At 40.1% G+C, this 13,215-nt stretch overlaps 1 protein-coding gene across 1 annotated transcript; it reads right to left on the bottom strand.

Annotated features, from left to right (window-relative positions):
• Positions 1 to 10: 10 nt before the first annotated feature.
• On the bottom strand, positions 11 to 12,772 carry fzr1b (fizzy/cell division cycle 20 related 1b). Its single transcript, XM_059345109.1, has 14 exons — positions 12,582 to 12,772; positions 9,676 to 9,858; positions 8,746 to 8,847; positions 8,587 to 8,650; positions 7,491 to 7,618; positions 6,420 to 6,502; positions 6,137 to 6,320; positions 4,990 to 5,055; positions 4,802 to 4,904; positions 3,919 to 4,100; positions 2,891 to 3,124; positions 2,165 to 2,269; positions 1,279 to 1,371; positions 11 to 509 (listed from the first exon to the last, which is right to left on the bottom strand). Exons 2-14 carry the CDS (start codon positions 9,751 to 9,753, stop codon positions 468 to 470), a joined length of 1,464 nt encoding a protein of 487 aa, XP_059201092.1. The 5' UTR covers positions 9,754 to 9,858; positions 12,582 to 12,772; the 3' UTR covers positions 11 to 467.
• Between the last annotated feature and the right edge of the window lie 443 nt (positions 12,773 to 13,215).

Below are 13,215 nucleotides of genomic sequence, written 5' to 3'. Positions count from 1 at the left end.
AATATAGAAATCCCCCCCAACACACACACACACACACACACACACACACGAGATCCAGGCTTCTTCTTGTCTCTGTTACAAAGGAGAGCCTTTTAAAAATGTGACGTCGTTACATTATATAGCTTATAACTCTTGTACATGTATACTTCTGCTAATATATAACAAAAACAATTTCACTTCCACAACAGAAAAAGATAACAAGACTGACTTTTTTTTAAAGCAGACAACATGTCCTGACAATAGACTGCTCGTTTGTTTGTTTGTTTGTTTTAATCACTGTGAGGGATGGCAGTTGTTGGAAGTAGAGACTGCATCCTGTGTAGAAAAGGTGGATGTGAGGACGAGCGTCTGTAGTGGTGGTCGGTGCTCTGAGATGAGAAGGTTCCTTTAGTCTGTGAGTGTCGTTGGTGACTGTGCATTTCAACCACAGAGCAGGAGGCTCCTCCTGGAACCAGCCCCGGCCCTCACTATCGTATCCTGGTGAAGAGGTTCAGCACTGACTTTGATTCCTGGGAATAGAAGGAAATTATAGAGTGTAAAAACTAGGGATGGGCATCTATAACGATAACGATCAATTATTCGCTTTGTTTTTATACATACTCCAGTATGTATAAAAACATGCATACATGGGCAAAATAAAACATTTATATCAGGGATGGGCAACTTAAATGCTGCAGGGGCCACAATTTTTCATGGACACTACCACAGGGCCACATATAGGACCGTGCACTTAACCAGATATGATGAAACTGCAATTTTAAATATGTTTACAGTGCAGTAACTTAACATATTTCATGCTCAAATGCATGTTTAACAGTATAAATAGGCTTGTCAGGTGCATGTTCATTTCAAGGAATTTTAATGTAATTTTATGCAACTTTAATTCGGAAACCCTGAGAGGCGTGAGAACAAAATCCTTTTGATCCAAGTTTGATCTAAATAGTTTTCTCTCCTGTGTTAATGAACTAAAGTTAAAAAAAAAAGTTTTGTCAGATCATTTGAGTGTTTGTTGTTGTTATCCAAGCAAAAAAAACGTATTTTTCACCTGTTTTTTAAGTCATAAACACATAAGTGAAAAATGTTTAGATCTGCCTGAGAAAATGGATCACAATAGACTTTTTTCCTCACTTTCCTCTCAGGGCTTCTGTACTTGCAAGATCTTGTTATGTGAATTAATTGAACTATTAGACTAACATCAAGCACTTTTACTGAAACCATTCAGTAACACCAGACCTGTGTAATGGTTATTTGATGCACTAACTGACAGGTAAACTGTACCTTGGTGCAGCGTGTCTTACTAAAGACGTTCCAGAATCGTAGTGTCTCGTCTCCGGCTCCTGTAACGATGGCCTCCCCGTCAGGTGACACAGCCTGAGAAGAGAGGACAAAGAGAGAAGAACTGGTGAGAGGGTGAACATTTCATCGGTCCAGTCCGCCTGTTTAATGGCTTTCAATCATAAACGTGTCAGTCTAGCTTCAAAGGGCGTCTTTGACGAAAGTAATCGATATGAATGAACACCATTTTTTTTTAACTTTTTCTGTTCTGACATCCGTTACCCCTGAAACTCGTCTGTTTTCCACTGTTTCCTTATTGTTTTTATAGATCGTAACTGTTTTCCTCTGAGTTTTATGCCACCAGTCTGCACACGACTGCCAGTGACGAAGCCGTGAGGTTGACTCCAATTTGGTCTACAGTATGACTTTCCCCATATTATGATCTAATATGTATCAACAGAAAATTGATCCATTTTAAGCATTTTTTGACATTTTAAAATTTGACCATTTTTGACAAAAATTAACATACGTATGAGTTTTTGTTGAAAGGGTCATTTTGGGACATCCCATAATATGGTTTTTTTTTACGCTATTTTTGCACAAAATATACTTGACCCATTTTAAGAATTTTTAGGCATTTTAAAAAATGTACCTTGCTGGACAAGGTAAAATTGACATACTATAGTATGACTTTTTTCCTGGTTTTTGGACATCCCATAATATGGTGTTTTTTGTCATTTATGGCCATATTATGCTCTAATATGTTTCAACAGACTATAATTGACCCGTTTGAAGCATTTTTAGGTATTTTAAAATTTGAACATTTTTGACAAAAACATCGTTTGATAAGTGAGGGCCAGTGCGTGAACATGTTGAGCTGCAGTCTTACCAGGTACAACACTCTGTACGAGTGTCCTGTCAGCTTAGCCACCTGAGTCAGTGATGGATACTTCCACACCAGGATCTGGTTCTGGGAGTAGCCGTGAGTGCTCACCTGAAAACAAAAGCAGAAGAGCTGAAAATGCAAACCATCACAATGTCTGCTTAGTCCGGACTTCTGTAGTGCTGCGCATTACAGCAGTACTGTATTATATATTGTATTATATAGACACGAGTCTCAGAATAATTAAGTCCAATACAAAACTGACACTGACAACTACAGCACAGTCCCACTATACGGTTGTATCAGCACTTTTCATATTGTACCAACAAAAACGTAATATCATACAGTTAGCTTTATAAAGCAGATTCCTATTGCAAAAATATTGCATGGAATCATACGTGTTTATACAAAAGTACAAAATAATTGGAAACTAGGGGTTCATTAACTGGTCAAAGTGTTGCAAAATGTCCTTTTTTTGACAAAAACGCAATAAAAATGTTAATTAATTGAGAGATACCATGGTAACATCTTTGTTTTCTGGTATTATTACATGGCTTTGTTGAATTCTTAATTCTGATTGGCCATCTACGGCACTCTGTAGTCAGTTATTATAAGCAGAATAAAAGTGTCCATAATGAGGAATTCACTGGAAATAGCCAATATCTGCAGACAGAGATTACATCTCCAGGGTGGTGTGAACATTCTTGTGTGTGGATGTGTGTGTGGTCTCACCAGTTCGTTGGCGTGTTTGGACCATGCCAGGTTGCAGACCTGGGAGCCCGTGTCTGTGCTCTGCAGAGCCTGACCCGTCAAGGTGTTCCAGAAGCGCAGGCAGCGGTCGGCGGTGCCGCCCCCCGACGCCAGCAGCCCGTGCTGGTGGGGCGACCAGGCGATGGCCTTCACCGCTGCCAGGTGGTCGCTGTACTGCTGCACGGGGAGGAGGCTGGAGCTGTTCCACACCAGCAGCTGGACACGAGAATACAAGGGATGAGACCTCGGAGCTTGAATCTGTTCACTGTCACAGATTGTTCAGGCGTGTCTCAGGAGTCATTCACTCAAAACTCACATGCTGAGCGAGTGGTCGATGTCATGAAGCCCAGTGATTATTAATAGTATCATATCTCTTAACCCATTTAGGCCAACGTGATCTTGATCAACAAATCATTTACAGTGAGTCATCTAGTGATATTCTCAATATCTTTAAATGATTCCTTGACCCAGAAAATGTATATTTTGACACAAAGATTGATTGATTGATTGATTGATTGATTGATTAATATTTCAAGAAAAAAGTTGCAAATTTACTAGATTAAAGTGGCAAATCTACAAGAAAAAAAGTCGCAGATTTAAGAGATTTAAAGTGGCAAATCTGCGCAAAAAAGTCGCGGGATTTACGAGAAAAAAGCAACTTTTTTTCTCGCAGATTCACCACTTTAAATCTCATAAATCTGCAAAAAATTTTCTCGTGGATCTGCCACTTTAATCCCGTAAACTTTTTTCTCAAAATATGACCCCTTCCCCGGGTCCTTATGTTTTTTTACACATTCTGGCATATTTGTAATATCCTCCAATATTCTCTATGGTTGAAATTTGGAATTTGCAAGTATTTCAATGAGTGTCCTATTAAGGGTTAAATCTGGTCCTAAGCCGCCTGAATATTATTAGAGAGTAATCCTTCAACACTAACATGCACCAACGTCAGAATAACACTCTACAATTTGTGAATAATTAAGGGAGAAAGTATGTGACATATTTCCCACCTTGTTGTCGTTGCCCCCCGACGCGAGGTGCTGGTGGTCAGGGGACCATTTCAGACCGCACACTTCCTGTCTGTGGCCTTGCAGCCTCCTCTCGGCTGACGGGGGGGTTCTGACGTCCCGCTGCAGGATCACTCGGTCCCGACTCCCCGACGACAGCTGCTCTCCGTTCCACGCCAGGGCACCTTGAGCACAAAGGGAGGGAGGGAGGGAAAGAGGGACTCGTATTTCACTGTGGCTATCAAGAATCCATCTGTTTCTTGTATAATTACAACACATTTGGTGGTACAAACAGACTCAAACAGCAGCTTTTAACCCTCTGGGGTCTATGATCGAGGTCATATGAAGCGCTGCTATCAACTTCACTCCAAATTACAGACTTGAAACTTTCTCCCAGTTTTTGTTTGACATTCCTAGGTCATGTAAAACCAACGATATGATAGTTTTAATTTGATAGTACAGAAATACTTGAGCGTTGGTGTAGCTCTTGCAGCTAACAAGGAAAAAAGCCTATAAATATACATGTTTTTATGGGACGTTTTTGTATATAGTTTTGTTATATTTTCATTTTTACCTTTTTATATGTTCATATTTGTATCCTACGTTTACATTTTCAAATTCCAAAACAGTTCATTGAGCATATTTGTGGTTTTTATTGGAGTAAATAGTATAATTTTTTAACTCTGATTTCATGATTTTTGGGCTCAATATGTTGATAAAGTAGGTTAAAATGAGAAAATAATTGTCAGATCATATAGGTGAAGAAAAAATGGATACCAAATATGGGTATAGTAAACATTTTTTTAAAGGGCAAAAGCAAAAGTATTAAAAAACGGCCACAATAGGCTCAGACCCCAGAGGGTTAATTCCAGCAGCTATGACTGACCTACACGTGCCGAGTGACCCTCCAGGCTGGTCAGCTTCCTGCCTCCTGCTGCGTCCCAGATCTGGACGTAACCCTTGTGGGTTCCAACAGCAACAAGACTCCCCTGACAGGACCAGAGTCAAAGTCAAACCACACTCTTATATATTAAGTAATGTCTTAAATAAGCAGCAGACTCAGTGTCAGCTCACCCGCTCATTCCAACAAACTGATGTAACAGAGTCTCCATCCACTGAAAGGTCACATAACCTTGTCACCTGTCAAAACAGAAAGAATAGAAATCTTCACTTTATTCCTTTCCTTTCATGCATCAAATAGGAAGAAACTCTACAATAAAAACATGCATACATGGGCAAAATAAAAGATATACATATACAGTACTGTGCAAAAGCCTGTTTTGATAACGGACGCTTTTATTTTGAAAGGACGAAAAGAGACTTCCTGTGGATCTTAAACTAAATCAAGGGAGATTAAACTGTAAAGATAACGTCAAGGAGTTCAATGTTTTATGTTTTAGCCCCCGAAGAGGCATGAGGTTCGTTTTCACAGTAATCTTGCATATTTAAGTGTGATTTGTATTTAAATAAGTTTTGGATCAAATGAAACCTAGTAATTCATGCTAGCAAGGCTTGATACAGTAAGCTAGTTTTGCTCAAATTAATACTCTTGTATTTCTGTGTTTTATAATTGTTTTTGCAACTTTCAATTTGCAAACGGTAGCTTTTCCAACTTAATTCTCAGCTCATTGGCTTATTGATGTACGGCCGCAGAACTGAACGATCAGCGTGTTTCAGTTCAGTGATACTGATACACAGTCAGAGATAAAATTAAAATTAAAAAAATACACAGATCGATAAAAAATTCCATGTCTCGACAAAATTCGTATCAAATTCTTAACGACCATTAATCGATCTTATTAATTATTCCTGTTAGAGCCATTTATATCTGTGTCAAGGCCATTCCCCGATTGCCACAGTAGGTGGCCTATTGGACAACAGCATGTGTAAATGTATAAGTAGAGGAAGAGGTAATTACTCCTCAGGTGTGCTGCTGACCGGGAGAAGCACACAGTTTTTGACCGCCGTTTGACCGCCGGCTAACCTTTAAGCCCTTTTGTTTGTTTTATGCCAGTTACTGATGTAAGTGTGTGTATAGCAAAAGCTGTAGTGATACATGATTGTAAATAAATACGTCTTAAGCACAAGTTTGCAGATGTTTGATTGACTACATGGAGCCGCCGCATGACGACGTGTCAACTACGTATCCCGCTACCAGCCCCTCATTGTGGCTTGGGTTTTTTTTTTTTTCCCATCCCTAGTCTGTGAGTCCTCCTCTGACCTGGCTGGTGCAGGCACTCCACAGGTAGACGCAGGCTCCCAGACCGACGCTGAGCAGGTTGCCTGCCGACCAGTCTACCAGGTTGAGGTAGAAGTCATCCTGCAGCTCCGGAGCATCCAGCACCTTGAAGGGGATCTTGGAGATCTTTCGGGCTGGTTTACGAGGAGAGCGGAGCAGCTTGTGACTACAGAAACATTAAGAACAAGAGAAAGTCACTTTATTCTTCCGGCAGCATAGTTTAAGCAGCATTTAGTTTGGTGCAGCTTGTAAAAAAATGTCATACCTCTTGTTACTAAGCGGAGAAAGGGAGTAGGGTGAGACTTCATTATCACTATCAAAAGGCACTCTCTTAGTGTGGACAGTGTACTATGGAGAATCAACACACAAAGAACAATTATAGTCAGGAATTATTTACAGTTTATTCACTCAAAATTAGTAAATATTATTGTATTTAGAGCCCGACGAGTTGAATCAGTTCGCCGGTATTGGCCTTTCACAGACATATTGTTATCTATCAGCATCCAATATATGTATAATTTCTGATATTATTTATTCATTAAATAGTCAGCAATTGACTCATATTTAACTTTAATTAATATTTAGATATTTATTTCACTATTATTTATTCTTTACTTAAATGCTCATCAATCAATTGATACTGAACATACAGAACTATTCAGGTATTATTTTATTAATTCTTAATTTAAATAGTCACCAATTGACTCATACTGAACTTGCATCATTGCATTGAAAAACTGAATCTGAATCGTAATTTGAAATTTAATTTATTAGTTTGGAACTGAACATTCAGTTCTCACAATTCATATTCAGTTTGCAAAGTTCAATTTCAATTTTCTGTGATGAACATCCGGGTTGTTGAGGCAGAGCAATCGAGCGCAGAAAACGGATGTGCTGATTGGCCGAAGAGGCGCTATGGCAACCGGGTGGCAACAAATGTTACAAAAGAAAACGGAGGTGCTGATTGGCCGAAGAGGCGCTCTGTGTATCTGCGCTCGATTGCTCTGCCTCAACTACCCGGATGTTCGTTGCAGGAAATTGAAATTGAATTTTGCGAACTGAATTTGAATTGTGAGAACTGAATATTCAGTTCCACTAACTAATAAATTAAATTTCAAATTGCGATTCAGATTCAGTTTTTCAATGCAATGATTCAAATTGAACAATACAAATTCAAATTATGTGATTCAAATTCAGTTTTATGCAATTATTCAAGTTAAGCAATTCAAATTCAGTTTCTGGTGGCACATATTTCAGCCCATACAAAAAGTCCTACTTTGGTCGGGCTCTACTAGCTTTACAACTTTCCAAATAGCTGTTTTTTCATGACTCGTACCCTAAAAAGGCTGTGAGAGTCTTGAGAGAGGACAGTGTGCCGCCGGTCGTCTGTGTGAGGGTCTGGCACCGTCTCTATCCCGGCCCCCAGTAACTCGTTCCTCAACAGGGCAGCATACGCCACAGCATCTGGAGAGGAGGCAGGGAAAGCAGTGATGGAAACACAGATGGTGGAGAGATATAGCTCAAGATAAAAACTAAAAATACGACAAGAGGGATGATTAACCCATAAGAACCCAGACACAGTTTGCCTTTTTCTTTGCATGTCCACAACATTTATCAAAATTGTGACATTAATAATGCTATTTAAACAACAAATTATTTTTCAGATTTGTTTTTTAAGTAACAAAATAGTAATAAATCAAAAATAAATAAAAACAAATAACCATTTGCCTTTTGTTTGCATCTCCATATATATCAAAATTGTGACTTTAATTTGTTCAGGAAATATGGTCAGAACACGTTAAATGCAATAAAGGACATCCTATTAACAGATTAGAATTGTTAAATGGGTTTAAACTTAGTCTCGTAACAAAAAATAAGCTTTTTGAAATTAGCTACTTTTTCACATTTCTGTTTCCAGTCACACTCACATTTTGGAGAAGTTAATGTTAGTGTGAAAGTGAAAGTTCATTTGAAGCATAAAGCTGAATATGGGACATTATAGAACATGGGTCTCTCAAATTACCTGGGGGCCACTGGAGGGAGTATCAAAATGACCAAAAAAAGACACAGAATGACCAAAAAAGACACAAAATTACAAAAAAACACACAAAATTATTTAAAAAAGACACAAACTGACCCAAAAAAGACACAAAATTATTTTTAAAAAAGGACACACAATTATTAAAAAAAGACACAAAATTACCAAAAAAAGTAATTAAAGGGACCTTCCACACACAACACGGTAAAGTGCCATTCATATAAAACTCACGTTAAACTTCCATATCAAGGTGGGGGCCACAAAATATTGTCACGAGGGCCGCAATTGGCCCGCGGGCCGCGAGTTTGAGACCCATGGTTTAGAAGATTTAAAGTGTTTGTTACACAGGTGTCACCATAGGTTCTTATGGGTTAATAATGTGTGAGAGTCTGACCTTTGCTTGAGTCTGAACTGGCATCCTTTGCTTTGTGGTTCTGATTTGGGGAGCGACAGTTCTCCTGCAGAGACGAGAGGAAGCACGTCATTATTTTGACTACTGAGTTGTGTTTTTGTGGGAGCAAATGATTGAGAAGATGAAGGACTAACTGCTCACATTGGCGTAGTGGAAGTTGATGCTCCAGTTGCTTCCTGCGCGGGTGGGAATGAAGCGGTCCCCTGACTTTACACTGACAGGACTGCAGGTAGCGCTGACACACTGGGATGGACACAGAGACACAGTGACACCATAAAAATCCAGCAGGGTTATTCCTTAAAGTCCTTAAAGTAGATAAAGAAAACACAGTTAAACAAATGAGACAAAAATATTATACTTGGTCATTCAATGATATGTAATATTGGATCATTTTCCTCAATAATAAGTGACCAAGTATACTATTTTTGTCTCATTTGTTTGCCTTGGTTCTCTTTATTTACTTTTAGGTCCTGAAAATCTGATGATGTTTTAGGTCATATTGATGCAGAAATATAGAATAGAAATAGAGAAATATAGAGACTTAAGAAAATGTACAAACTTAAAAATACACAGACTTAAAAAAAGACGATACTACTATTACAATAAAACACTATTGTTGCAATCATACAGGTGCATCTCAATAAATTAGAATATCATAGAAAAGTTTTTTTATGTCAGCAATTCAATTCAAAAAGTGGAAATAACACATTATATAGATCCATTACACACAGAATGAAACATTTCATGTCTTAATGTATTTAATTTCTTCTAATTATAATAATTATGGCTTACATTTGATGAAGACCTAAAATTCAGTGTCTCCAAAAAATTTGAATATTACAAAAGACCAATTTAAAAAAAAGTATGTTTAATATGGAAATGCTGGCCTCTGAAAATTATGTCCATCTATATGACTCAATACTTGGTTGGGGCTATTTTACTTGAACTACTGGAAATGGACTTTTCCATCATGTTCTAATGTATTGAGATGCACCTGTATACACACATTTACACGTCAGTGTGCTACAATAGACTCAGCATTGTGAAGCAGACAGACAGTGAGTGTCTCACCTTTGACAGGCGGGCCTCTGTCGGCAGGTTCTGGTGGTTGATTTGCCTCAGCAGCCGTCTCTCGTACTCTTGGTCCATCTCCTCAGGGCTGACGAGCAGCAAGGCCCCTTTGCTGCCCTCCCCGCCCCCCTCTTTAAACCTCCTCTCCCTCCGTTTGAGGATATCCACCCTGGATCCTCATCTCTGTGGAGAAACAGGTCAGCTTAATTCAGAGCCAGAAATAGAAGTACTCGGACCACACTGCTATTGTAGTGTGTATCATGAATGGACAGGAATCTGAATATAGGGATCTGATAAAAGCCTTCAGTGACTGGAGTCACAAGAACTATCTCCTACTGAACACCTCAAAGACTAAGGAAATTATTATAGATTTCCGCAGGTTCAAGCCCCCTCTTCAGCCAGTGAATACCTGCGGGGTGGACATTAAGGTGGTGCCAAGTTATAAGTATCTAGGTGTACACCTGGATAATAAGTTGGACTGGTCCTTTAACACAAACGCTCTCTACACAAAGGGGCAGAACATAAAAATAAATAAATAAATAAAAATTTCGATGCCCATTGTCGCCCTCGATTCGTGTTCTCTCTTGAAATAAATAATAATAAATATTAACAAAATAAAGAAACAGACAAACAATGACATTTTGTCACGTGTGGTGCTGAGTCACGTGACGTGTGGTCATTGCCTTGCCCCCCTTTAGACGGTCAGATTGCTGTCACAGAGGTCAGGTCAAGTGACAGACACGTTATGTTTTGATCTCGCAAGATGAAACGGCCGTCAAAGCTCTCCGGTGCGCAGTATCGAAAGAGAAGAAAAGAGGAGGAGGAGAAGAAGTCCTAATATAAAGGTAACGTTATGTCATCTTTTTTTAAATGCCGCTTTGTGTGAAAACGTTTCATTTGTATTAGCTTGCTAGCTAGGTTGAAATAAAGCAACGCTAGCTTAACACAGTTAAAGGAACACTCCACCGTTTTTTCATATTAAAACATGTTATTCGGTCAAGTAAGACGAGTTGATACAGACCTCTTGCGTCTCAATGCGTGCACTCAATCGCCCTGGCGCGCGGCGCCACTTGGCTAGCACTTAGCTTAGCCCAGTTCATTCATTAGGATCCAAACAGATGGACAGTTAGAAGCGACCAAACTCCTCCACGTTTTCCCTATTTAAATACAGCTACATGAGTAGTTAAACGACCAAGTATGGCGACACAAAATAAAACGTGGCGCTTTTCGAAGCGGATAAAAAGTATCATCACTCCTGAGGTGATATTACTGCGCCGAGTCGAAGTGCTCCCAAGTGCTATTCCGCCATACATTATAGTTATCCTTTTTATCCGCTTCGAAAAGCGCCACGTTTTATTTTGTGTCGCCATACTTGGTCGTTTAACTACTCGTGTAGCTCTATTTAAATAGGGAAAACGTGGAGGAGTTTGGTCGCTTCTAACTGTCCATCTGTTTGGATCCTAATGAATGAACTGGGCTAAGCTAAGTGCTAGCCAAGTGGCGCCGCGCGCCAGGGCGATTGAGTGCACGCATTGAGACGCAAGAGGTCTGTATCAACTCGTCTTACTTGACCGAATAACATGTTTTAATATGAAAAAACGGTGGAGTGTTCCTTTAAGCACATCTTTTAAGGGGTTTGCACCTTGTCTCTTAACTTTGTTAGCTGTCTCCAGCTGTGATTCTTTGCGAATTTACTTGTAAGTTAATAATTATATAGACAGACAGTATTATGTATGGTTGACACCATGGGCAAACAAAAACGGGAGTTCCCCCTCCATGAAACAGCAAGCGGAGCTGTTACCACGAATGGATCTCGCCTAGGGCAGCTATTCTCAACCTTGGGGTCGGGACCCCAATTGGGGTCGCGAGATGATTTCTGGGGGTCGCCAAATCATTTTGGAAGTCAGCTCTGTCTCCACTGTGTTAAAGTGTTCATGTGTTAATGTGTTTTAGTCTTTTTGGTCACTTAATGTCTTTTTTTGTTCATTTTGTGTGTTATTTTGTCATTTTGTGTCTTTTTTTTGATAATTTTGTGTCTTTTTTAGTCATTTTGTGTCTTTTTTTGATAATTTTGTGGTCAATTTGTGTCTTTTTTAGTCATTTTGTGTCTTTTTTTGGTCATTTTGTGGTCAATTTGTGTCTTTTTTGGTCATTTTGTTTCTTTTTTGGGTGATCTGAACTGTGCGTGTGAGATTCTGTTCCGTGAGTGGGGGTCACGGACAACATGCATGTTAAATTGGGGGTCACGACTCAAAAAGGTTGAGAACTGCTGGCCTAGGGCACCAAATGGGCTAAACCCTAACCCTAACCCTGGGCTGGAGCTGCTGGACACACTGGAGGAGGTGGTGGAGAGATGCACTGTCAAGATGTTCCAGGCCATCCTGAAATACCCGGATCATCCGCTACACAAAACCTTCATGGACCAAAAAAAACAGCAGTGGACGGCTCCTCTCTCCCCGTTACAGGACGGAGAGATACAAAAGATCCTCCTCTCCTGCAGCCACCAGACTGTCTCATTCTAACAGAGACTCTACCTGGCTGACTGAAACCCCCCTCGGGGATAAATAAAGTAATTTTGATTTGATTTGAAATGGCCTCGTTAGCGCCGTGTCTGAACATGTCAGCGCCAGTCAGGTGGTATTAATGTTGTCCTGACTCGGTTTAAAGACCCAGTCTGAACTGGCCCTCTTTTAACTTGAATAACTGCGGAGAAATATCAGAGTAAAACCGCTGAAAAGCTCCACGGTGCGTTAATGACAGCCGCGTCGTTGTCATGGCATCAACAACCCATTTACAGGCGATGTGACATCAGCTGACGGGCTGCAGCCATAGACTGTATAAATAAGGCTGCAGCTCCACACACACACACACACACACACACACACACACACACACAGCTCTCTTACCGGGCTGACACGGCGGCTCAGGGGACCAAATCGACGGTCATCTTCGGTTGGAGTATTCAGCGCTGCGGCGGGGAGACTGTTGTCGCTTTCTTCCCAGCTGCGGTACATCCAAATGCCAACGCGACTCGCTGGTGTTGTTTATGTTCGCGACAAAGATGGCGACCGAATCAGCTGTAGCAGAAATTCCTTGGTTGACTTCTGCTGTCTGTGCAGTCAACGCAGCGCGCGGCTCAACAGCGACGCCCGCCGGTGACACATGCGCACTGCATGTTATTGTCGCTCAGTGGTTGTTCCGCATGTGGCCACAAGGTGTCGCTACTGCACCGTAAAATAAATCACCATTGTTTATTCACTTTAATCACAGAATGTTTTAACCCTATAAAGCCAAGTGTATCATATTAGATACAGTAATTTTTGAGACCTCTACGTCATCAAAAACCTGATGTATACATGTGTTGAAGATAAACAAACCGAGCAACAAATTGCACAAAAATACCAGATGTAGCAAAAATGATATGCAGGTTCCACGAATGGATCAGTCATTGCTGCATTAAAAAACTTCATATCTGCAGATGTATGATGTTGTGTTATATGGAAAAAATATGTATTTTGCATGGTTGAGGAAAAAGAGGAA

This window comes from Centropristis striata, chromosome 11 (genome assembly GCF_030273125.1).
Source record: "Centropristis striata isolate RG_2023a ecotype Rhode Island chromosome 11, C.striata_1.0, whole genome shotgun sequence".
In the NCBI taxonomy this organism is placed as follows: Eukaryota; Metazoa; Chordata; class Actinopteri; order Perciformes; family Serranidae; genus Centropristis; species Centropristis striata.
The sequence above is the reverse complement of the archived record's forward strand: the minus strand, read 5'-3'. Positions and strand labels throughout refer to the sequence as shown.